Source organism: Cyprinus carpio, chromosome A22 (genome assembly GCF_018340385.1).
Source record: "Cyprinus carpio isolate SPL01 chromosome A22, ASM1834038v1, whole genome shotgun sequence".
Taxonomy (NCBI): domain Eukaryota; kingdom Metazoa; phylum Chordata; class Actinopteri; order Cypriniformes; family Cyprinidae; genus Cyprinus; species Cyprinus carpio.
Window position 1 is genome coordinate 8,533,669 of NC_056593.1, and position 27,380 is coordinate 8,561,048.

The window sequence follows — 27,380 nt, forward strand, 5'->3', positions numbered from 1 at the left end:
TAAGGCGGAAGTAAGCGTCGAATCACAACCTGCAGGGGTCGGCTAATCTACCCTCATCCTCATTGGAAAATTCATAACGAAACGGATCGTTTCAGGCGGAATAGAACTCCCCATCATCCATCGCCCTCAAAATGGTCCCCTGAAGGTTCTTTGAGCCATTTTTATGCCTGAGCATTACGGGATGCCTGGTATTTAGATTCGACATTTTAGCAAAATTTGAATTTATGCCAAACGTTGTCTTCAGCTTTCCCTTTAGCCACAACCAAAAACGTTTTATTGTTTAGTGTCTCCATAAAGTCTATCATCCTGCTCAAGTTTTACTTCCAACCTATTTTTCATTGCTATATTGAAGAAGAAAAGATAATCACTGCACTCCACAGAAAAACTACCACTGGGGCCGGAAAGTTCATGGAATGCGTTCACAGTCAAACCCTTTGATGAAAGCCTGCTGTTCTTGAGTCTCAAAATGTGCACACACCACGCCTGTAGGATCTATGGAAAAGCCGTTTCTGCCATATCAATGAAAAACAATAAATTCCTGTCTGAAAACATTTTTGACTCCCAACCCTGACGTTCTTCTCAGAACGTGAGAATTAAAATCAGAAGTGCAGCTAAAGAGAAAATGTTGGCAATGAAACTTCTGAAAAGTTATGCAGCTACTCAGAATTCTGACTTTTTTTTCTTACAGTTCTGAGTTTAAATTTCGCAACTGACTTTTTCATCAGAGGTTCAAATTCTGATTTTTTTTTTTCCCCCTTTTAATTCTGTTTTGTTTTGTTGTAGTTGTTTTATTATTATTTTTTCCATCACGGAAAAAAAAATAAAGTAATTGGTAACTTTTTTATTTCCACAATCCGAGTTCATCTTGCAATTCTGAGTTCTTATTTCTGATTTGTTCTTTTTTCTTTCTTTCTTTCCCTCGAATTTCACGATAAAATGGTAGATTTGTGAGGACATAAACTCAGAATTACATTCATTCATTCATCAGGCATTGATTTATTTTATTAGGCTATTTTATGTATGGGCATATTATTTATTATTTACGGGCATCAATACAGACCAGATTTAGAGAAGCAAAACATCTTACACTCGTTTTTTCACCAAGGAATGCTTTGTTTCTATTACAGAAAATGTTGCCGAATCGATTCCTCCAAATAGTTCACAGGAGCCGCACTCAAAAAACGAATCAGACATCACTATTATTCAGAAGAGAAACGGACGGTAGAAGAGACAGTCAGCACAGAGGCGCGCAGCCGAAGCACTGTGCGCTTTGTCCCGCAATTCCTACAACAGTGTTTACTGTTCATACTATACTAGCTACTTAGAGGGATATTATTAATAGTGCGTAAAGATATGAGCACCCAGCAAAAGATCCCCACCGGACTGATCAATAAAACACATGCTTCTTTAATCAAGGAACCATCGGTTTTTTAAAACCTGGGACAGTGCGTTTACGTGTTCCCTAAACAAGTGGATTATTTATCTATCCTGCGTTGTAGAGAGAGTCGAGTGTGCGTTTTATCGCAGGTGAAGTGTATAGAGCATCAGCGTCAGTGGCTGGATACGAGGAAACAGGATCCTGACAGCGGTTCGCGCTGCTCGTGTCCTCATCTACGGTTCTCTGTCGCGGATAACGAGGGCGGCAAAGCGCGGAGCTGCGCGACGTGCGCCAGTTCTACAGCGGCAAAGGCTTCACGTTAAAAGGCGTCCCGCGGTCCGAGATATCAGGTAGAATACCGGTGACAGGAGGTCATTGTTCCGTTCTCATTCGTATTCAACGCTGCATTCATCTGTGCTGTGTTCATTGAAAATGTTGATGTAGTTTATCTACCTCACGAGATTAATAAAGTCTATCTATCTATCTTCATCTATCTCTCCACTGTATCTGCCTGTCTTTTTGTATTTTTTTTTTGTTTACCATCAACAATGTTTAGCTTTTTTGCACCTGACACGTTCCTCTTGCTTCTTGGGGTGCTTGTTTTTATTGTCAAGTTCAGGAAGCGCGTGAACAGATGGAGGGTCCCAGATGAAAGCTCTTCTCGCGAAAGTAACCGGAAAAGAACGCACCATAGACAAAACTGTAAACTGATTAAAAACGGGGCTACACATGGCAGAATGTTGTTCACGAGCATCTTCTTCCCTTTTAATCAATTCAACATTTCTATACACACACCCACCTGATGTCTGGATCCCCATGTGGTTTGAAAAGAGCATGTGCCTGGAGCTGAGCTCAGCGAGGGGTCCTGTAGGTCAGTATGATGACACAGTAGATTAAGAGAAAAACCTACTGTAATTGTAGTGGAGGTGTCGGCAATGGGTAGATTAATAAGGAGGTTGGTGTGTTATTAGATATAGGCTACGTACGCCAGGTGAAGTTAGTAAATCATAATAATTTGATGAGCAAATCTCAGATTTTCTTGTAATTTCGCAAGTAATAAGCAGCGACACCTGACATCCATGCAGTAGCAAGTGATTCGGCTGCTTGACAGGATTTAATATTCTCATTAGAGGCCAAAAAATTTTGGCAGTTGCCGAAATCTGTCAGTGCATGCTGGGTAGTATGAAATCTGCCATCAGTCTTTATGACACAGCCATATTTATGATAAGAGGTCGCACATTATAACCGGTAATATGTCACCAATCAGCCTGCATAAACATGCAATTATATCAGTGCATGATGCACTCCCATTTTTTTTTTTCCTCTGGGATCCATATAACTAATTGTGCTGTGTGCCCAAGGAGCTAAAGGAGATAAATGATTGCACATGTGCCACACTCACACGCATAAACAAATGTAAATAAAGCAGCAAGGAAACACAATTTGTACAACATCGCCATTATTCAGTGCACTTTTTCTGTAAGACAATGAAAATATATCCGTACAATATATATTCTGCCTTCCAGTTGTGTTCAACGCACCCCAAAACACCCACTACACACAAACATCACATCAGAAGTGTTTTTGAGGCATTATACTTTGGCATCCTCAGCACATTTGAGAGGCTGAGAGAAACAAAGAGTTCCTATTGGCCAAGAGGAAATTCTCAAGGTCATCGCCTGCGGTCTAAATGACAGAAGGGGGAGATGAGGAAAATCTAGCATGTGCTGGGCCGCCCACCGCCGTCTCGTTTGAGACCGTCTCAACATCTTTTATTCATTGTCCAAACCATAGGAATAAGTTGTTCGTTTAAAAGCCTAAAAGTGGTTGGAGGCAAGATTGTGTTTGTCTGCTTGAAGTTCAGGTTTATTTCTAGCTGATGTTTAATAAGTTAGTGGTTAAATATAAATGGTTTGATATATTAAGTGATTGAGGGTTTTTTATGTTTTTTGTTGTTGTTTGTTTGTTTTTTTGTTTGTTTTTTATTGTTAAATTATTTTACTATATTTTGATACTTGACAGTTATTTTAAAAATAAATAATATAATAAATATTATGGATTGTGCGGTATTCAAACTCAATGTCTTTCAAAAGACTTCATTTTTATTGTGAAACATAAAAGGAGATATTTATGCAGATGTCTAGCTGCTCTTTTTCCAGACAATGAAAAGTGAATGGCACTAGGGCCCTTTTAAAAGGTTAGTTCACTATCAAGTTATTCCAAACCAGTATGAGTTTTCTTTACTCTGTTGAATGCAAAGAAGGTATTTTGAGAATGTTGTAACCAAACAGGGATGGTCCGATTGGTTGGACAGTCCAGTGTGGGACCATTAACTGTTGGTTACCAACATTCTTCAAAAATCTTCTTTTGTGTTCAACTGAGGGTGAGTAAATAATGACAGAATTTTAATTTTTGGGTGAACTGTCCCTTTAAACAAGATTTTCTGTAAAATAATTTTCCATCTGTTCTTCATTCACAGCTTGAGGAGACTTGTAATATAGCGCACAAGTCAGTTGAACTACTTTTATGATGATTTTCGTGCTTTTTAGAGCTTGACAGCCCCAGTCCCCATTCACTTTTATTGTAAGGTGAAAGTGCAGCATGAACATGCTTCGAAACATCTTCTTTTGTGTTCCACAGAAGAGAGAAAGCCACACTTGTTTTGAACGGCATGAGAATGAGTAAGTGATGACAGGATTTTCATTATTTGATTGAGGTCACTTTACAAAAGTAAAGATTTTAATTAATTAAAATTAATTTTAACAGAATATTGTTGTAACGTTAACAAAACATTGAATGTTGAACTTATGCTCCAGGTTGCTGTCATCTCTATACAATAATTGTTATTTTGATGGGTCACTTTGACGGGTGTGACCGTGATACCCACATTGTGCATTCTGAGTTGAAGGGTTTTTGCGGTTTTCGCAAGTTTTGTTTTAGCAATGTTAGCTTGTTTTTAGAAAGAGCTGATCGTAAAGATACCTAAAGGTCAGAGAGGAGGAACCAGAGCTTGATGTGCTGCCTAGAATACAGATGCAACTGTGTGTCTGCATTTTTACGAAAAACATATTGTTCAATGGAGGAGGGGGGGATTACGGGACACATCGAGCGCCCTGCGGTGACTCTAAACAATGACGCAATCTCACATTTCACTCAAGTAGGCCATGAAGATGGGAGTGGGTATACGTGCGATCTCGATTTGTTTGCGATCGTAACTTTGTTATTTAGAGTTTATTTCCGGTTTGACAAGCGAGATCTAAGGTCTGTGTGTTGATGGATTTGTTCGATGTTTGGACGCTTGTAACCTGTTTAGCCTGGTTTCAGACCTCAGCTTTGGCTCATGTTTGCTGCTCTTCTCTACAGCGAGGGCACACACCATGAACCCTGTGTGGGTTTGAAATGCGGCACACACCCATGTTCCGCAAGCCAACATGCCGCACGCACATCCATCCCCCCAGTGCAGCTCATGTGGAGAGGCGCACAGGCCTGATTGGTTAGGCTTTTGCATTTATTAAAGCCGTTTGCACATGCGCAAATTCAATAATACAGTCGTTCAATGGAGATGTGACAATTCAAATTCACTCACTTGAATGGTTGTTTAAATTAGATTTAGGCATCTAATTTCTTTTTGCAATTTTAATCAGTGGCAATTCCTCACAGATGATGGAAAGTGTTAGACAAGAACTACCAGATAAATTATGAAGTATGAACTGATCTAATATATAATTGAAATAGACATGGAATAAAATGTCTGGTGTGTGTGTTGTGTATGTATTAGATGTTATATGCACCACCACACACACACCACACAGATGTATTAAACTTATTAATTAATAATAATATTCGTTTATTTAAAAAATCATATTTATAATCTGTCATTATATTGTTATTTTAATGAAATAATGAATATAATTTATTATTATACTTAAATATTATTAATTATTATATTAAACAATTTTTTATTTAATTAGATTGCAGGAAAAAATGTTCTGTCCGTGGAAATCAAAAATTTGTTAAAAAGAGAACAAGTTTATTTAAGTTTTAATTCAAAAATCTAATATTTACTGGGTACCATTGTTTACATCATTCACCGAAAGTCTTGTTAAAACGGTTAAATCAATGCAGAAATAGCCTCCATGTTTTTATACTGCACATGGTCTCCATCACCAGTGTTTAGAAGTTTGAGGATGTGGTGCTAATGCTAAGAATTGTTGTGCCGGAATTGCTCATGTTTTTGTGATGAAAATTGTCGGCATCGTGATTATATGAGCCATAAGTTACACCTTCTCCCACACAGTTTCTCTCCCTCTGGCCTGCTGATTGTTCTTTTGAAGCGTGGGGGTGTTTCTCCTCCGCGGCTCACGCGGGGATCTGCAGTGCGCCCGTGATTGCTTGTTAGAGCCGAGGATTCATGCAGGTATGTCAGGGCTGGGAAATCATTGCCACCACACTCTAATCTTCCACCTTATGCCCATGCTGCCACCGATCACAAATAAAACGCACAGCTGTACTCAGAGTGCAGTGCAACAGCACCTGGAACGACTGATTAGTCTGCTTTTGTTCGGGTGCCTTGGAGAAGTGGTTGTAAAAGTTGGGTGGACATGTCAAAGTTTTTGAAAAACATTTACTGTGTTCTAAAACGTGTGGAGGGTAGATATTTCTGTGAAATAAATAAATACTAGAACCAAATACATTTGGACAAGAGCTGAATGAATTTCAGGTGAACATTTCTGTGTAAATGGCATAATTAAAGAGCTGAATAAAATACTCTTTCTCGCCGCCAGCAGAGCTATAATTCAGAGATCAGAAAACTGTGGTTGGCACATAAGCTTAGTTTAGTTAAAACAAAAAATAAAATAAAACCATAAACAAAGATACCATTTTTGTTAACTTTAAATAAAAGTAAAACATTAACTGAAATAGATTAGCTTTAACTTATTTTATGTCAGCGATCGTTTCCAAAAGAGTTGTAAAAAATAATTAAAATATTAATGCCTTTTATAAAATATCAATACTATATTCAAAAACTATAATAATATAGGAAATCAATTGACCGAAATAAATATAACACTATACGAGGGTTACCACATTTTATTTTGTATGCATAATATATATATATATATATATATATATCCTATATCTAGTATATAATATATATATATATATATATATATATAATATATGGTTACATTCCGATTGTATATTTGCTTCTGTGACAGATTGATGTGACCTGTTTTGCTAACTTCATACCAGTTAAAATTTACACTGCATTGTAAAATCAATTTCATTCAAGGTCAATATTTTAACTCAGTAATCTTGACAAGTTAAACATCGCTTGAAGGCGAATCAAACCCTTGACCCATTATAACACACTATGCCCTACTATTTAAAAAAACCAAGGAACTGAACAGTTGAAGTGCTCCAAGAGCTCCACTGATTGTCAACAACAAATCAACCCCTTTTTAAGAGTAGATTTTCCTTTAAGATATAAAGGTAGAAAGATTCCACTATACTGACATATGTGCAAGTTAAGCATTGCATTAGAGTTATACAATTCGACAGCCAATGTTGCTGCCTCTGATGTCGATACCCCTATATACTGACTAGAGTAATTCTCTCTCCACAAACTACAACAGAATTTTGAACAAGCACAATTTGCTATTGAAATCAATTCAGCCTAGATGTGACATTGTTTAAGCTATGCTGTTAGCACCTACAAGCTAATTAAATAACATGAAATGGATCCATTTGTGGATTTTATGTCTTCTGCAGCCTTCGACACAGTGTCGTCACCTCGTGCCTGCTGACGCTCGCTAACAGCATTCTTGGTGACATAATTCAACAGAAGTAGCGCTGCGGCGTTTCTCCAGCCACTGTGCTCTGTCAGTATAATTGCCATGTTTTTAGCGGGTGGCCCAATTGTGCTGTCAGGTTATCTCGCTGCCAAAACCACTGGTGAAACGGGAAGAGAAGTGAGTGATGAAGACGGAGATGTGATTTATAATCATCTGGGCGAGCTTTCTTTTTAGAGACAACATTATACAGCTCGAAGTGAGCAGAGTCACAGAATGCTGTTGAAATGTGTGTCTCGGCAATTGAACAAGATTCCATGAGTGAAGATGATAGCTCATAAACGCTAAATACACACACATGCATGCCGTTCTCGCTGTGACTTTGGACACTGTTGGTCTCCATTAACTAATAACGTGTGTAGACTAATCTTGTGATTATAAGCGAGGAGCGACGCCCACTCATAAAGGATTTGCGCCCAATCACATAGATTTTGTCTTAGCATGGTGCGAATCTTGAAAGAATAGTAGCACTCCAACAGGAACATTTGGTGAAACTTAATCATCCTAAGGGCCATCCGAGATGGTAGAGGTGTTGGTTTTTTCATCAAAACAGATTTGGAGAAGAATGCACCAATGTGATCCTCTTGCCATCGTGAATGGTGTTGCCGTTCTCTAATAAGAGTCTCCAAATATAAACATCACAGTAATCGACCACAACTCTAGTCCATCAGTTAATATCTTGTGAAGGCAAAAAAACTGTGTTTTTAATTAAATCTATCAAAGGATGTTTTTTAACTTTAAACCTGGGCCTGGTCTTGCTAAAAAAAACACAAACAATTGTCTCATAATATTTTCACATCTCCGGGTAAAAAAGTCATCTCATCTGAATCAGGAGAGGAAAACATGCACAGATCAAGCACCATTTACAAGAGAAAAGGGTCCTAAAAAACTATTCTAAACAAATATGTAAATATGTGGATTTTGATGCGAGGACGAACAACAGGGGAATAGAGTTTTTCCACTGGACAAGGGGCTATTATGGATTAATAGCCTCAATAATTGGCCAGCAAGAAAGGGTTTTAATAGATTTAAACGCCTTAATGATAGGTTGTTTGTTTTTAGAAACAAGTAGCTTACAACGTCACCAGATACTTACTTGATGATCTGGAGTGTTGTGGATTTACTTGTGGATTATTGTGATGTTTTTATCAGCTGTTTGGACTCTCATTCTGACGGCACCCATTCACTGCAGAGGATGCCTTTGGTGGAGCAAGTGATGTAATGCTAAAATTTCGCCAAATCTGTTGTGATCTTGGTGATGGCCTGGGGGTGAGTAAATTTTCATTTTTGGGTGAAACTATTCTTATTAATTGAATTGGATATAAGGGCTCCTCACAACCTTTTTACAGCCTTTCGTCACTCAGCATAGCGGTATGTTCGTGCAAAATTTGTGCGACGGATGCATGACTTAGTAAATAGGAACCCACTGTCTTTTTTGTCCTGTGTGCCTGACAACAGGTCATGTCACATTAGGGAGTAGGGAAGGTTTTGACTGCTGGACATCATTCCTCCATTGATTGTATTGGTCAAGTCAATGCCTTAGTGTTATGGACATTGAGTAAATTATCAGTTCTTTACATTTACTCATTCTACGTCTGTCATCCTTGTAATTGGATCGAAGGGGAGGAAGAATGTTACACAGGCTAGAATATGGTAAGTATGCCAAGAGTTGTGCTGAGTGTTTAGCTATTTGATTCACAACGCCAAACACAGGCCGCTACTACGCAACGCCTTCCAACATTCGCAATCTGAAATGTTATCACAAAAGCGTGTTTTACAGGTCAAACCATAGTATCTGTGACCCGTAGTTGTGCACCTGGGTGCATGGAGTGGAACCCGCTAATGACTAAATACTAACAAGCCAAAATAAATGAGGTTTCGCAATTTGAAAAATAAACATGTATGTGCTCTTGGTAAAGGACACACTTGACAGCTTGGGGATTAGTATGAGTTGTGCGCGTGTTAAGACCTCAAATACTCGTAATCCAGGGGCCCGTAATCCCGATATTTTAGTAGCAGGGCTTAAGGGGGCATTGGCAAATGAATTTGAGCACGTCTCAATGACCTTGTTAGAAAAGCAAGGGAAATTAAATGTAAAGTAAAGCACTCAAAGGGAACCCTTTACATGGCATTAGCGAATTCATTTTTCAGTGGTATCGAGTTGACAGTTGGTATAGCACTTGAGCCTTTTATGCTTTGACTGGTCCAGGTTGTAAATTGTTCCCAACTATGAATATCCTGGGTTCCATTTTTCTTCTCTCTGTTTTCTTCTTTGTGGTTAAAGTGCGCTTTCTGTGGATTCTTGCCGTTTAAATATAGATCCTTATTGCTCTCAGAATTTGAATCATAGGTTCATTAAATACACAACAATGTATAGAACTACTTATTAATGTAATATTTACAAAATAAAAGTTTGCACAAACAACAAAAAAAAAAACAAAAAAAACTGAATCTATAAAACTCTAAGCCATTCTTATCTGTTTCTTGGTGAGTTTGTTATTTGTCTTGACCCTGTCAGCCAATGCAACAGACCCTTAGGCTGATGAGATTTATTTATTGTGACCATTTTTGTATTGTTTGAGTGGAAGCAAGCTTATGAAGAACGATTATTATTTTGCATACATGAACTTGCCGATTCAGTCCCGGCACGTCTTCCTCGCTCACTGGAAGAACCTCATGCACCGAACGACAGCTACTACAGTTTCGATAAAAACTCAGTGAGGGATTGATAAAATAATGCATCACATTGAGAATGGACGGGACATTTGTTATTCATTTGCGTTTTTATAGTCTACTGAAGTAAGCACATTCTCTCTTTCTCGTCTCTCCATCCTTGCAAAAAACCTTGTGGGTTTATCCGTTTTCCCTCCAAGGTTTCTCTTCCTGTGATTATCTGGCTTAACCTCTAGTAGCATGTGGCTACATACCAGTGGTGATTACTTTTAAAGCTAGTACAGAAAGCACTAATAATTAATATTTATATTGCTAATATTTTATGTGTGTGTGAATGTTAGCATGTTTAACGAATAAAATGTAAAATGTCACACAGCACTCATGCATACATTTTTCTACATAAATATGTCCATAGTCAGTGACGCGCAAGTTATACATCCCTTAGTGTGGGGATGAAGCATTGCACAAATAAAAAAAAACGGTACACATGCCTTGTAAAAATGTTTCATAAATTGAACAATAGTGTGTGTGTGTTATGTGTTGTGTTGTGTGTGTGTGTTGTAGTGTGTGTGTGGTGTGGTGTGTGTGTGTGTGTGTGTGTGTGTGTCTGTGTGTGTGTGTGTGGGTGTGTGGTGTGTGTGTGTTATTATAACAACACTGATAACTGGAACATCTGTGCTTCCTCCGACCTCTTAAACAACGCGCCAGCCACCACTGGTACGTTACCACAGCTGAATATTTATTATCTTTTCAACAAATCAAGTTAAATATCTCTCTTAAGTCTCCTCAAAGGTATGCCAACAGGACGTTATCTTGCGTGGTACTCTTAAGTTTTCACCCTGCTCTCTTTCGTCTTAACCCCCTTCGTAGCCGTTTTAATTTAACAAGGTTTGGCAACTTGGTAAATGCTTGCGATTACAGGTGTGCGTGGTACACACACATGCACGTGCACACTTGCACACGTGTGTGTCTACGCAGCAAGGCAGAAGTCCTGAGCTGCAGTGTATTTTTAGATTTATGGAAACCTAGAAGATGTCCAATTTAAAGAGTTGGGTTGTACACTAAGTCCACTTTCATCACATTAGCGAAGCAAGGGCACGCACGCTTAAGAGCATAATCCATAATGCATTAGCTACATGTCAGCTCTGATCTCAACAAACGCTTGCGAAGATAGAAACTGCTCGTAAAGAAAACATCTGTCCGGTGCCTCAAATGTTCCTGCCTGAAAGCAAAGGAGGGATTATTAGATGTTAAGCTAAATATGAAATGCATCCCAAAGCTGTAAGATCAAGTATGACGAATTTCGGTATACCGTATTTCAGAAGTGGAAACGTCATTCAATAAGAAACAAATGTAGGATGACTGAGATTTTATTCAATCAGGATTTGATTATGAGCTTATAGCCACATCGCCCCTATGATTGGGTCGCTCACAACTAATCATCCTAATCTATCAGGAATATGTCCTTGGAAAAGTAAAATTAGCACAATAGCGGCCAATTGGGCAAAAAACATCCACAGCGATTTTCTAAACCCTTTTGGTCTACAAGACCTTGTTTAACCTCATTTCGCTCATTTTAAACCACACAACTTTTAATAGTGTTTTTAAATGTTGGTGTGTTGCGCTTTATTGATTTGAAATTCGTGAATATCTAAAGCTATGCTATCGACTCCAAGACACTAAAGCTGTACTTTTTGTTTTATTAGTTTCCGCCCAAAGGCGTCATGTATTATCATGTTTCTAAATATAAAGTCAAAGGGGGTTGTGTTTTTCCGTTTGTGAACCCTCTCAACCCCCTCATATACTATCAAGAAAAAAATGATATTAGGATCACAGCAGGCCGCATTAGTAACAACCTGTTATATGGCCTTGTATATTTTCACACTCCCTTCGGTGCTTCCCGCAAACAATGCACCCGTGGGTGCATAAAACTGTAAACACGCATAAGAGAAGCATGACCATGTGCAAAAAAAACTAATCACAGTCGGCCTGGGCTATTTTTCACCGCTCGATTATGGCTAAACCCCAGGACGTACCTCAGTTTTTGACGATCCTTACCCAGTTACCAAGAAATGAAGGGCTGGCATCCCCCAGAACTACCTAGGAACATCAATTAAAAGGTGCTTTCCAGTGTTTTATAGCCGATACTGGGGCTTGCTGCGGGGGGGTGAAAGTCGTTTCTTTTTAGCACATAAAGCAAGTGGCTGTCAATGGCGCTTTATTGCGCTAAGCTTCGCTTGCAAGGGCCCGGTTCAGGGGTCACAAGCTCTATAGTGTAAGAACGACGCACGGCGCCTGGGACGCTCGGGACTCTTTGAGCAGTCCCTGGCTCAGCAGGGTAGCAGCGGATAGGATAGACCAGAAGGCAGATGGTTAAGAGTGCGAGCAACACCCAGCAGGAGGGGTGTAGATGAGTGCTAATGGGCATAGGAAGAGGTTGAAAGAAAGGATCACATGGAAAATGTGACGGAAGACCAGAGCACTAAAGTACGCAACAGGGAGCGGAGATTAAAATAAGTCAGCGCAGGAAGGTGGACAAAGCCCCAGATTATTTAATTAATATACTGAGTCATATACAGAGGGGGGTATAAGGACTTAATCCTTCATCATGTTTCTTATTCCCAACAGCGCACCTGCTATGTATACAGGAACGGATATTAGAAGTGTCCGGGATGTCCTGGGAATGTGGGAAATGACAATACACCGGAAGCAAGAGGCACATTGAGATGTTACGTTACTAAATCTGTCCCAAAATTAACGGCCTTTAGGTATAGTATTAAGTATTATTATAAAGCGGTGTCAGACCCATTTGTTTGGTTTATTAAAATCAGGTAATTGCTTCACAGTTCTTGATTAGCTTGTCCCAACTTTATTTTCTGTACTTCTGCTAAATCCATTTGTGTTGGTACTACATCAGTCATTTTAGTTGGCATTAACTAAAACTGGGCAGAGAATTTGTAGTTCCCAGCATGCTTTACAGGAAACTTGATGAAGAGAGTAAATGTTGAGCTTAACTGTTTTATGTGTTTTTAAGTGTTGCCCAATTGTTTGAGAGTTTCTGTAATTTTGGGTCACCATTTTTGCCAAAAAATATGCTTTTGCTTGCTGTAGGGTTAAGGGTGGGTAGGATTGAGAGTATGTTCAGTTGTTAGTTTAAACAAACGTGCAATTTCTGTGTAACATATATTCTGGGTGCTATTGCTAATAAAAAAAACTAGCTAGCCTGTTCCTCAGACAAACCTAGTGTTTGTCTTCAGAATATTTGGAATTTAGGGGGTGTTAATATATGGACTACTTTTATGGTTCATTTGCATCCTTTTCTGAAGCTTGAAAGCATGTTTCTTTTAAATGACCAAGTTTGTTTCAAGCTAACTTGCTCATTTTGGACATATTTATAAGAACTGTACCATTCTATGCATGGTTTCTACAGCTCCTCAGGGCCCCCTGCTGGTCTGGAGCCCTGGGAAAATGCTTGGCAGGGCCGCGTGTTAATCCGTCCATGCTTAAATTCGAATTTGTGTTGCTGACACAAATACGGAGGTGTTTGGCACACTTCTTTGACGACAGATAAATTCGTCTCTAGGGGTTACACGGTTCCTCCCCATCTCTCTTATGTCTTCCTAACCTAATTTTTTCCCTGTCCATATTTTCCCATTGTCGTCTCTAAGGACACTGGTCTGCAGGGGATTACAGAGATATTGCATTGTGTGTTCATTAAAGGCAGCTTATCCTCTTAATTGAGACCAATGTTTGGGCAAAGCGCCATGTCCACACATGACCCCATATTTAAAAAAAAGAAGGTCAGATTCAGAGATTAGCGGTGAATAGCAGCAAGCTTAGCATTTTCTGTACCACAGTTGTCATCATGTTCTGACATGTGAGTAGAACTGACGATATGGCTGTGTTTATGTTGTCAACCAATTCTTGATGATTTTTTGGGTACACCCAGATCTAGGTGCATTGCTCTAGATGGTTTCTATGATCATTCTGGTATCTGGATGTGATTTGGTTGGGGTAGGGCTCCTGTGGTATTTTTTTTTCACTAATTTTGAGTCATTTGTATATAAGCTCATTATGTTGAGCTCCACTTTTGCCGTGCACCTTAAATAAACCTCTCAGTGTGTTTCCATAAATTCTTTCACTGCTTGCTGAGCTTGCTCTTGAGCGTTGTGCTATGCGGTACTTGTGTGGTAAACGTGGGTGTGGTGTTTATAAGTCTTCCAGAAGGGCTTTGGTTGGGAAGCAAGCTTACCAAACCTTTCTCATTCCTCAGAGACACACTGTTAATCAGGCACCGAGGACATGAGTGTATTTTTTTGGCCAACCGGGCTCACCTGTAGAGTCCCTCATCAAGCACACTGCTGCTGCTGGTAAACCGGTGCCTGAGGCGCAGCCTTTGTGCTCTCATCTCAAAGGAGTGCACTCAAAATCCACTCCCAGGAAAAAAGAAGATGGTTGAGAAATAAAAGAACTATTCACATTGGTAATGATCAGGGGCTTGTGAAGATGAACTTGAAGAACATCCCTCAAAAGCAACTTCCTCTTACGGTTTTGGTTTGTTCTCTCGGGCTGAGGGGGTAAAACGAGGCCTCGCGGTTTTCCTTCTGAAGTTCATCCAAGTGTCAATTTTCAAAAGTCATCCAGAAGCGCATGAGTGGCGTTACTAGTCCGTTGTGTCAACATCAGTCATGCTTTGTAATGGTTGAATATCGCGCCAAATTTCTAGTTGGAATGTGGTCTACAGAGCGGCCTCAGAAAATCTGTCAACATACTGCAATTCATAACATGAGTCTTTGAAAATCCAGCATAAATACTGTGCTGTTTTTTTTTGTACCATGTGTCCCTACGTAAATAATATTTTTTATATATAACATAAATGGCTAGGCTAGCTATTTGTGGTTTGGCAGAGTTGAACTAAATTTCTACGTTTTATAAAGAAAATGTAAGTGGTGTTTACACATTAAAAAATGTGCTGTAAGCAGTTGCCAAGGCGTTGCTAATGAGGTTGCTAGGGTGTTCCAGATGGCTGCCTGAGCATTGCAAAGTAGTTACTCTATGATGTCCCTGGTCACTAGAGTGTTACCGGTGTGATTTCTAAAGTGTTCTGACTGGTTGCCAGAACATTGCTATGAGGTTTGCTGTGGTGTTCTTTTTGTTAGTCAGAGTATTGCTGTGCAGATTCCAAAAGTGTTCTGACTGATTGCCAGAGCGTTGCTAGGTGGTTACTACCTATGCATTTTCTGCTATAGTTTTCTGTCTGGTTTGGCAAAACACTGCTGTACAGATTCTAAAGAGATCTGACTAAAGTATTTCAGAGCACTACTATGTATTTGCTATGGTGTCCTGGCTGATTGACAGAGTGTACTATGCATTTTTCTAAGGTGTTCTAGTTGGTTGTTCGATGTAGATGTTGCTTTTTATTTTTACCATTTTTACAAATTTTTTTTTTTTTTTTTGGTCCTCCAGATGAAATTTATATGGCCCAAAAAAAGTGTTACCATGGAATTGGGCTACTTTTATACTGTTGCCGTGGGGAAAATCAATGTTAATAGCAACTTAAATAACAACACATCTGGTTTAATAGCACAGACAGAAATGCTTGTAAGTAGATTTTCCCAGTGCTTTGTTCAAAAAACCTTGATTATTTGTAATGATATGTTCAAAAGTTGATACCCTGATGTATTTTGCAGCATGTAAGCAAATATCAAAGAGGCGTGCAAGGGATAAGAATGGAAAAAGAGCACTCAGCACTATACCGCATGGAGCATTTCTTTGATTAAATAGTCACAGGCCCTGAAGGGATCACACCGGTTTGGTTGAAAGCTACCGACTAACAGTTTAACTTGAAGGAATTTGCTTTCATGTGACACCACTCAAGGTTTCTCCACCACCTTCTAGGCCTGTTTGTCATCCTGCTTGACTATTTTGTCTAGCTGTCCATCTCAAACAATTAGGCTGTATGAAGAACCCTTGATTTTTTTTCAGGACAGATGGAGGCAGCTGACAGGTGATTTTCTGTCAGACTTTGATTCAGGGTCTTGTTCCTTTGGCAGCCTGTCGATTTCCATCCAACACATGGGGACGTGGGCAGCACAAGGAGGCTCGAACAATGTTTATTTGGAACAAAAAAGAGATAATTCCTCTGGATTTATTTTTAGCTTATTCAAAATATTGCCTTGGCGAGCGTCCTGCATTCATAAATATATGCATCATCTCTTGATCTGCCTAGAATTATGGGAGATTCAGTTTGCACATGCACACACAAGATCCGTTTCTGTTAGTCTCTCTCTCTTGCTGCATTCAGAATAGCTATTGTACTGCTTACTAAGCAGTATGCACTGTACACTTTATTGAAAATAGTGTGAAACAGTAGGCGTTATGATACAATAAACCTTTCAGACAGCAGAATACTTGCAACATTTGTTGTCACACTACTGTACCTCATTATATGCATGTTTAATTTAGCAAGTTATCATAAATTTAGCATGTTTAATTTAATTTTGTGTAAAAAAAAATGTCATAAGGACCTAAGAAAACTCTGCCTAGATTATGCAATACTAGTTACGATGTGATTTTAACAATGTTGCATTTCAAAATGAATCATTCCAAACATTGGCACTAGGAGCAGTATTAGGACTCTGTTGCCCCCTTAAGTACTGGAGCTAACGCCACAGAAATAGTATTCACGTACAGTATGCGGACGTATCTGTGTAGATATCGTTTGCAATAATCAAAGATGTAAAAAATGACAGTAGACATTGTGCTAAAAATATGCAGTTGATATTGAGCTCATTCAGGAAATTATAAAAGCCTGTTTATGGCACAGAAAAAAAAATGTATCACACAATTCTCAATAATATGCGTAATTTTTTCATCTCACAATTCAAACTTTTTATACAAAATTTTTATATAAAGAATTTTGAGGTATAAACAAAGAATTGCAAGATAGAACTTAGACTTCTACTCCACAGATTTCTGCGTTTACACAAGTCTGTTTTTTGTTTCTGCCAAGAAATAAAAAAGGAAATTGCAACATTTTGTTTGCAACATAAAGTTTTTTCTCGCAGTTGTGAGTTTGTACCTAACAATTCAGATTTTTCTTTCTATCTCTCTGAGTTTATATTTCGAATTATAAGGTAAAAAAATTCAAAATATCATAATTATTTAATTTATATCTCATATTTTTCACTAATATTATCACAAAATAATCTCATAATACATACCATAATTCTCATAATTGCGGGCTTATATCTGAAATTGTACGATTTTTTTTTTATATCCTGAGGAAGAAACCAGCTTCTATAGGAACTGCATTGTGATATACAATAATTCATCCAGTGTGCTTTGGTAGTTTTTACTTGTCTTTTACTTTCTCACTCTTTCTCACTATCTGTTTCACTATGTGTTTAGTTAATGTGCACAGATTCTTCCTTTGTGTGCCAGAGTGGGAAGAAATCTTCATCTGTCTTTTGTCTCGCGGTCCCTCGTCAGTACGCATTGATATGCAGGCCACACGCCTGTGCTGCTCACGGACTGCAATGAAGGGCCCGGGATGCGATGCGTAATGACACTGAAGACTCTTTAAAGGGATACTCCACCCCAAAATGAAAATGTTGTCATTAATCGCTTACACCCATGTCGTTCCAAACCCGTAAAATCTTTGGAACACAATTTAAGATATTTTGGATGAAAACCGGGAGACTTGTGACAGTATTTTTTTTAACGCTCTAACCATTAGGCCACGACTTCCCCTCATTATTTTAGCCCCTCAGCTACAGTCTTACCACTGTGAATGCAAAAAATTGTGCTTCTCTCTGATTTTTTGCTCTTGCTGCAGTCAGGCGGCATAAAAAATGTATAGCAGAGATAGCGTTTCTCGCACTAGTTCCCTAAGCCGTGACCCAAGACATGCTTAACCGGGAAAGTTGTTTGCTAAATGTCAGCTGGGTCCAAGAAGCTCTTGCTCTCCAGAGGACCTCACTGACCCAGTGCTCTGTGTTCAGTGACGCTCAGAGGAAGCTATTTTGAAACCTTAGCCTGTTAAGGTACAAGCTAAAACTACTCATAGTTCAACTACTGTCAAGCTACCCTTTAGTAAACACAGTACTTAGTTAGCTACACTACAAGCTACTAACACAAAACAGCTAACATCCCTGAAGAGACAGAGAGAGGCAGCTAACTAGCTTGCTAGCAAAGCTTATCTGCAACAAAAACAGTAAGAATTTAAAATTAAGGTGACAACATAACGCAATAAATCTATTAAACACCAAAATGTATATAATTTGAACTTCAAAACATGTTTAGTTTAACTGTAAACTTATTTGTTTACAGGGGCAACGCACTTTAATAAACATGGCTGTAAATGTGCCAGAATTAGCCAAAAAGGCTATTATTCATCTGTAGACCCTTGACAGAAAGTTAAAAAATATAAAACTAAATATATTTATCCAGTCTTCTAATTATTGATGGGATGGGGTTCCATTCATTTGCAGCTTTGAATGAAAATACAGACTGACTAAATTTACATATCCTGAGAGGAATAATACAGTCCCCTCTTTCCTCGCCCCTTGTGGACAGTTGTTCTAATATTCAAAAACTGTTTTAACTGTGAAGTCAGGCTATATATAGCCCTAAACATAAGACAAACATCTACAGTACATATTTGATCAGGTGATACCTGCTTAGCAAATTGTAATTTTTTTTTTTTTCTTTCTTTCTTTCTTTTTTTTTTTTTTTTTAATTGAGCAATGAAATCGAACCGATTTCTAATTAAGAGCTGTTAGTGATTGTTTATACAAAGATTCCAATGGTTTCAGATTAGTTATACTAGCTTGTGACCAAGTTGTTAAAAAAATAAGTGATATGAGAAATAGTCATGGAATGTACATACATCAGAGCGGCCTCTGTTGACATATAATCACGAATAAATCTAAATTTTGACAGACTTAATTTGACCTGGTTAGAGACCTTTTTAACCTGAGCCTTAAAAGAATGTCTGGAATCAATCAAAACTCCAAAGTTCCGATACAACTTGTAGTCTCCCCTGATACAAACACTACACCGTGGCACTACATTTGATCTATTCGTTTTGATTAAAAAAATCACACTGTTTTAGAGATGTTAAAGTGTAAACAACATTGTTCTAGCCAAGCTGTGACATGAACCAAGGATTTTATAAGTTTATTTGCGACTTGTGAGACACTGCTTCCATGTATATAGATAATATGAACGTGAAAAGCAATGGACCCAGAACAGATCCTTGGGGACTTCCTGAGGTCAAGTTAAGGGGGTCTAACTTATAATTGTGGATTCTGACCGGACAAATATGATTCAATCTATCTCAAAGTCTAATAATTTAGACATAAGAATTATGTGGTTTACAGTGTCAAAAGCCTTCCTGAGGTCAAGTGAAGTAACAGTTTGCCATCTCAGTTGAATAGTTTGCTCTGAAGCCAAATTGCATTGGGTGCAAAGCAAATGAACTGGTATTCAGATAATTTGTGATTTGCACAGCCATCATTTTCTCTGCAGAGATTATAGGTTAAATACTAATAGGTCTGTATTTACTAGCAGAATTAGAATCTCCGCTTTTGAATATAGGGACAATAACAGATGGCTTCCAAGCACGTGCGAACATCCCCTGAGAAAGGCTGATAATTTTGGGGATAGGAATAACTATAGTTACTCACTAAGCTCTTTAAACATTACTACATCAATACATATCCTTATATATATATACCAAAATATCCTTTGCTCTGGATGGTTTAAGAGATGTAATTGTTCTTATGACATCGTATTTAGTGGCTGCCCTTAAAGTAAGGGTTTGTTCCAGTATATTTACTGGACAAACTTCTGTATACTCAGGAGAAAAATGTGTGTGTGCAGTTGTGACTACAGAATCAATGAAGTAATGATTAAGTGCTTCGGCCACTTCAGCTAGATTATTAGTCAGCTTTACATTTATTTTTAATTCAAGTGATGTCCTATCTTTTTTTGAATCTCCTTTTTAATTATTCAACTGGTTCCAGATTATTTTAGAATTACTGCTTGCTTGATCAATTATCTTCAGGAACAAAATCTTTAGCTTTTATAAGTGTCTTTACCACCTTGTTCTTTAATGTAACAAAATGTTGTCTATCATGACTTAACTTCTTCCCCCTGATTTTTTTTTTTTTTTCAGATTAATAAAATCATGCCATTTAATCTGATGGAACGCACTTCTGAAGTTTTGGGATGCCATAAGAATCATATTTCTTACTAGATCATTTTCTGGCAACTGTGGGCAGAGGCCTTTTAACATATTAAAAGTTTTTTGAGTTCTCTCTGCTCGGTTACTAAAATTAAATCAATTTGAGTCCTTGATGAATTAGTTATTCTTGTAGGTCAATTAATCAGTTGCTTCAGATCGAAATGATCAGTTATCAGTTTGAGATTCTTTCAAACCATTTTATCGTCCCAATTAATATTAAAATCTTCCATAATAATAACCTCTTTGTTGACCAAGCGATTTCATTACACTGGATGCCAGTTTTCACATAAATCATAACGCCACCCCCTTAGAACCAACTCTATCTTTCCTATACAGTTTTAAACCAGGTACTTTTTATGCAGCTATGTCTCAGATAAAAAAAATCTAAATTAGAGTCTAGTAAAATGATGAATTTGACCACCTAAAAGATTCTGTGTTATATTTTGCATGAATCTCTCACACATTACAGACATTTACAAAAACACTGTGTGAGATCCAGCTGTCTTTGTTTATGCCTTTCATGGAAAGTATGACATCAGGTTTCACCTTTTCAGGCATCAGTCTAAGTTTACAATTTTATGGAGCTTGATATATGATATTATTGGAGTAATTGGCATCTTTGGTGCCATAACTAAGGTAAAAACTCTTCTTAAATCGTATTATCTTTCCATTGAATTTGCAGGCGAACATCTTCGCACATGCCCACAAGGTTACACCTGCTGCACCATTGCCATGGAGGAGACGCTGTCGAATCTGAGCCGCCAAGAGTTTGAAGGCCTGGTTAGGGAAGCAGGACATTCCATTCAAGCCTCGCTGAATGCCCAGTACAGGACCTTCGACAGTGAGTCCAAAACTCAAATGCATTCAGTCTTGTAGTTGGTTAAATTTTGATGTATTATGTTTCACAGCTGCTAACACGTTTGTTCACTTTTTCCACTGTAACGTTAGTAAGATGATTTTCGAATAACCCAAACATTTAAGTTGTCATTTCTCCACCCAAAGTATAAAGCTGAAGAAGAACAGAGTAGCAACTGCAGAAACTCGCAGAGGAAATGAGATTTAGAGGTTTTACAGTGTACTTGTACTGTCACTGACAGCTGTCCTATCCAGAGTGGTATTTTATGAAACTTCATCTGCTTTTAGTTAACATTTTTTACTTTACCCGTCTGCGGATTTAACAGCATCAGGGTTAATGAATGTGAAGGGGTTAGAGTTGCAGCACTTTGAAGCCCAAACTCTCTCCTGGTTTGTGTCATTGTGAGCTTAGATAAAAGGAAACCTCTAAAGCTTATATGCTTTCACAATGAGTGGTCCTCACAGGGCAATTACAGTGGGTTTTTAATGGCCTTTTACTGCAGTGCATGATAAACTGTAGTGACGCACAGTAATGATAAGAGATTTTGATGCAGTTGTTCAATTTCCTGACCCTAATTATATATATATATATATATATATATATATATATATATATATATATATATATATATTTTTTTTTTTTTTTTTTTTTTTCACAGAAATGAATACTGTTTGGTTTGTAAAATACTTCTATGTTGTTGTACTGAAATTGCAACTACACTGACAAACAGTAGTCAGGGGACACAATTGTATGTGATTTCTTTATTAATTTCACTCTGTGATAAGTGACTTCCTTTTTTATATCCATGCAGCATATTTTCTGGAACTCCTAAATGGCTCTGAACGGTGGTTAGAAGAGGCCTTTGTGGCCTCTTTGGGGGATTTGTACCAGCCTAATGCGAGAGTATTCCGTGATCTTTACGCTGACCTGCGTCGATATTACACTGGTACCTCCCTGAACCTCGAGGAGGTCTTGGACGAGTTCTGGATGAGGCTCCTGGAGCGTCTTTTGAAGGCATCTGACCCTGAGACCACCTCCCTGCTCTCTGACGACTTCCTGGAGTGTGCCTCTAAGCAGACTGAAACCCTGCGTCCTTTTGGAGACGCTCCACAGGAGCTGAAGACCAAGCTGATGTGGGCATTCATTGCTGCTCGGGCATTCGTCCAGGGCCTTAATGTGGCTGGAGAGATTGTACGGAAGGTGTCTCAGGTATACTGGATTATTTTTCTTTTTTAGGATGGGTGTGATGTAGTGGTTAAGACTCGGGGCTGGTAACGAAAGGAAACATGCCATGTGCCAAGACAGTACTACCCTTGAGCAAAGCAATTAATCCCAGGGTGCTCAAGGGAGACTGGTAACATTCGTGCATGACAGTTAAAAACAAGCATTCTACTAAATAAGTTATAAATAAAACCTCTAGAGTGTAAACTTAGTAAGACCACCTTTTGATAATATTTCCAGTCCCTACCAGCATTGGCATCTTCTTGGCAAAATAGGAATGGGACCATTTGGGAGCAAAATTTCAAAGATGCTCAACTGAACTGAGGTCTAATTTTCTTGATTTTAAGACTCATCATGTATCTTTTACAGCTTTATCTTGTTAAAATATGACTCATATGCCAATAATCATAGCCTGTTTTGCTCCAGAAACTCGACTGACATAGATATTTCCAAATGAGTATTTCAGTGTGAGCTTGGGGGTTAAGTTTTGCACCAAATATAGCGCTTCACATCAAAGTCTTAAAGTTCAGTTAAGGTTTCATCAGACCAGGGATTCACCTCCAAGTCTTTGATATATCTTTTGGGCAAACAACAGCAAAGTGATAAAGACTTCCTTCTTCTCCTCCTTATGAGCAAGATTTATGAAGTGTTCTTGCTCTTGAGGCGCTATTGTTGCCTCACACAAGTTTCTCTCATTTATGTTATGTAGGACTGTAACTCTTTAGCATTGCCAACTTCTTCTTGTCCAGACACCCAGTTCTGGCAGAAGTTCAATTCTTTGCAGATGCGCAGTTGTTCCATATTTTCTCACCTTTATAATGACAAACCTCCCAGTGCTTCAAGGTGTGTTTAATATGAATTATATCCTTGCCTTGACTGGTATTTTTCAAGAATCTTGCATCAGATCTGCTTATAATGATCCTTGGGTTCTGTGGTAGGGTGTTTCCTTGGAAATGAAGTGTGTATTCTCCTAGACACAGGTGTATTTGACATTAGAGTCATACGGCGATGGGAAAAACTCTTCAGTGAATCATTGTTCCATGGTGTAACACTCTGCAATTGTAAGAGAGTCCAAGGCCACCAAAGACTATTTGTGGCTTAAACTCAAATATGTTCTTCTTTGATTTTATGTGTCTAAATGTACAAAACCATGCATACCCTTGAGTGCCGTACTCTCTGTAGGTGGTCTGGTTGCACTAAAAGGGAGCAGTACCTTTGAGTGCCCTAGTTACCTAGAAAGTCAATCAACAGATACTCCCAAATTCATCAGTACAAATGCCTACACTGCAGCATTCCCAACGATGTTTGCCCCATACCCACAAATGGAAAATTAGCCCAAGTCCTAAGTGGCTACCCTACCCTTCCTTAGAACTCCCTGCTGCTTTGACAAATGAAAGTAGGCCGCAATGGTACCTCTCCATTCTTTAAGGGATTTCTTACAGAATTGGATTTAGTCTCCTGTTGCCAAACTCTCTGGAGATTCCTGCTAAGCAGACTTAAATTCTTGCTGATGTTGGGAATATATCAGTTCGGAATATATCTTGTCTTGTTAAGTGGTCTTATGTTAACATAACGTTCATTGAAAATGAAAACGAAATTGTTCAGCTTACGCTAAAAGTACTTGCAGTGCTTTTATTACAGGAACAGTTCTCCTGAAGTGATGCTGTTAATTGCCTTGCTCACAATAGTGTTAGCTCATGGATAAATGCCTAATGGTCACTTTTCCCACAGGTTCCTTTGAGCCTGGAGTGTAATCATGCCATTATGAAACTGGTGTACTGCCCTCATTGCCGAGGTCTGGGATCAGTCAAACCTTGCGTCAACTACTGCAAGAACGTCATGAAGGGCTGCCTGGCTAATCAGGCTGACCTGGACACTGAGTGGCAGAGCCTTATAGGTAAAGCAGAGATTATACCACACAAACTCTTACTCTTTTGTTGGTTGCTTGATTTGTGTTTTTGTTGCATCACACTGAGCTGTCAATTTGCTAAATACAGTATTTCAGTTTCAGCCTTGGCATGAAACCTACTTGACAATGGACATTTATTCATACACTCTCTTTTCCTTAATCAGAAACCATGCTACAGGTGGCCTCCAGTTTTGGTGCAGAGCCCAGTATGGACACGGTGATTTATTCAATTCCTGTGAAAATCTCAGAGGCTGTTCTCGCCATGCAGGAGAACATGGAGATCTATACCAACAAGGTTAGGACACTGAAATAAGCGTCTATTTTAAACTTGTGCGAGTAGGTTATATTTAGATGCACATGAGGTGTCAGTTTAAGCAGTTTAAAGATTTATTGACCACGTAAGGACTGTTTATACAACTATACACGTAAGTTTGTGTTGCATTTCAGGTTTTCAAGGCCTGTGGGGACCGTGGTGAGGAAGGAACACCGAGCTCAATATCTGAGGAGCCGAAAAAGAAAGGAAGTACAGTTACTGCCCTGGAATACAAACCCAGCTCCAAATCTGCAGCAAGACTGGAGGTGCAGGTGTGAGCATGTGTGGCATTATCCACTTTTGGCCAACTTTTATGAGTTGTATACAATGTTATTGAAGTGTGTGTGCAATTCCCAGGTCACAGACGTGTCCAGTAAACTGAAGGAAATGCAGTTTTACTGGATCCAACTCCCTTCGGCTCTGTGCAGCGGTAAAACAGCATCTTCAACCAGCCGTGACAAATGCTGGAATGGCCTCACAAAAGCCAGGTATTACATTACGATGAGAGGTGTCCATTCAACTGGTCAGTATGTGTAATTTGGGGATCATTTTTATATAATCAATCAATTTATGTGCTTTTCAAGGCTAAATAGTTGTGCAGGATTTTGATGGATGACTTTTGAGATGTATACACATTATGAATTTATAGATTGTTACACATGGTCAGTGCTGGCAGACTTCTGAAAATTGCATCCGTTTCTCTTTTTGTGGCCAAAGTCATTAAATTGATTGTTTAGCTATCACTGCCACAGAACTGAACTCCCATTGCCCAAAGTCATCAGAAGTGATTAATCACTGGATGAGGTTTACATCTTCATTTGTGTGAGATTTAAGTACTGCAAAACTTTATTTTTAGTCGTCACTAATACCTTTTAGCTCTGCATAACTAAACTGGTAATCTCATGGGGGTAATTAATGCATACTGGTATGTGATTAGTGGTGTTTGCTAACACAAACGTCCTTAATACTACTGCTTAATTACGGTCCATATACAGACAATGAAAACAAAACCGTACAGATCTCCATTTAAGGAGGGACCTAAGCCAAATCTAAAGACTAGAATATCAGAGACTTGACGACATACAGCTAAAACACCCTAGCAACCACATAGCAAATCACTCAGAATACCATAGCAATATACTTACTGCTAAAACCATTGCATTTCAACCACCTAGACCTAGACCTAGACCCTAGCAACCACACAGCAACGCATTAAAAACCAATCAAACTCTTTTGCAATATGCAATCAAAATAATTTTGCAATATATTGTTGCAGCAAGTTTTGCAAAGCATGACGCACTACTATCGAGTTTGTATTATTGATGTACAAGCTTGGTTTTTATTTCAGTGCAAGGTCATTAATTGTGAAAAATGTAATACAAGAGCTATTTACACAATGTGTGTGATTGAAATGGTTCTGGAAAATTTATTTTTCTGCAGTTACCTCCCAGAGGTCATGGGTGATGGGCTGGCCAATCAGATTAATAACCCAGAGGTAGAGATCGACATCACCAAGCCCGACAGCACTATACGTCAACAGATCATGCTGCTGAAGATCATGTCAAACCGCCTGAAAAACGCACTCAATGGCAATGATGTAGATTTCCAAGACACAAGTAAGTGGCTAAAAATGCTTAAGAGCTAACTAAAAATAAAAAACACAAAAATTGTACAATTGGCTTCATGAAACAAGAGAACAATTTTGTGTTAATCATTCAGCATCAACTGAATTTATTCCACTCACTAGTTACGTTTGATTTACTACTGTTACATGAATGAGGCTCAGTGATGCTAAATTTAGCACTGTTTTAGGGCTTGATGGTCTTGCAATTTGCAATAGTGATTTTGTCTCCTTAAGTAGGCTGCAATTTCATGTAAATTAGATATTGCATAGCAACCATTACTTCTGTGACCTGTTTTGCACCAAAGTAATCATCATGTTTTTTCCATGATGTGTTTCTAGGTGATGATTTCAGTGGCTCAGGAAGCGGCATGTGTGCAGATCACCTGTGTGATCGTGGTAGACCTCCAGTCTTTGGGCCGAAAACAGACAGGCCTAGACTCTATTCTTATGTCCCTGAAAACAGAAGAGTCAAAGGATCCGGGAACCAGATTCAGCCTTCCGTCGTTTTACTGGTTCTGTTTCTCGTGACTCTACTGCTGAGACGATAATGGAGACGCTAAATCGAACTTTGGGATCTGGGTCAGGAAAGGGATAGGACAAGGAATGTTTCAAAAGAAAAAGAATAGATAAAATGAAAAAAGGTGAGCTTAAAAATTGCCAAAAGAAAAAAAAAGAAACCTTTTGGGTGAATGGACATTTTAATTCCTCTAGAATACGACATGAGAATAAGTGGAAAAAGAAGTTTGTTTCTGTGTATTTTTATGTGACTTGTTACATCAATTGACATCTTGCTTTTTTATTTTTACCTTTGAATGTAAAAAGATGAACTGGACAGGATGAATGCCGGTGCAGATTTACAATATGAGGTTCTCGGCTACCTAAGCGACTTTTAAAGCTTTTAAAGTGACAGTCACCAAGTCACCTCGTGTTTCATTTAACCACGCTCGAGTCACGCAAGTTTGTCTTTGCACAACTGTTCTTTTCGTCTTAAATATTTCAGAGATGGACATAAAAACAAAAATATACATCAGTCTGATCCCTTTTAGATTACAAAATGTATGAACTTTGGCATGGACATGAATCGAAATACAGAATTGCTGAATATCTGATGAATTATGTAATTAATTGGAATTATGTATGGTGTCTTTTACTGTGATTCACTTGGTTGAGTCAGCAATTATTTTGTATGATAGCAAGCTGCAATAATAGATTAATAAAAAAAAACTGAAAAAATTGTTTTTCACACCAACATCAAAAGAAAAAAGAAATTATTTTGCATAAAAGAAAATATAGCCTAGTCTTATA

At 38.5% G+C, this 27,380-nt stretch overlaps 1 protein-coding gene across 1 annotated transcript; it reads left to right on the forward strand.

Annotated features, from left to right (window-relative positions):
• Nucleotides 1-1,636: 1,636 nt before the first annotated feature.
• On the forward strand, nt 1,637-27,181 carry LOC109046623 (glypican-1-like). The gene is made up of 9 exons (XM_042712426.1): nt 1,637-1,728; nt 20,835-20,993; nt 21,820-22,217; nt 23,961-24,126; nt 24,303-24,433; nt 24,586-24,717; nt 24,809-24,939; nt 25,892-26,067; nt 26,415-27,181. Exons 2-9 carry the CDS (start codon nt 20,885-20,887, stop codon nt 26,621-26,623), a joined length of 1,452 nt encoding a protein of 483 aa, XP_042568360.1. The 5' UTR covers nt 1,637-1,728; nt 20,835-20,884; the 3' UTR covers nt 26,624-27,181.
• Nucleotides 27,182-27,380: the final 199 nt, after the last annotated feature.

Excerpts from the sequence above, each read along its gene's own strand:
- LOC109046623 (XM_042712426.1), top strand. The coding sequence starts at position 20,885 with ATGGAGGAGACGCTGTCGAATCTGAGCCGCCAAGAGTTTGAAGGCCTG. Across the intron at positions 22,218-23,960 it reads TTGTACGGAAGGTGTCTCAG|GTTCCTTTGAGCCTGGAGTG; the intron begins GTATACTGGATT and ends CTTTTCCCACAG. Across the intron at positions 24,718-24,808 it reads AATCTGCAGCAAGACTGGAG|GTCACAGACGTGTCCAGTAA; the intron begins GTGCAGGTGTGA and ends TGCAATTCCCAG.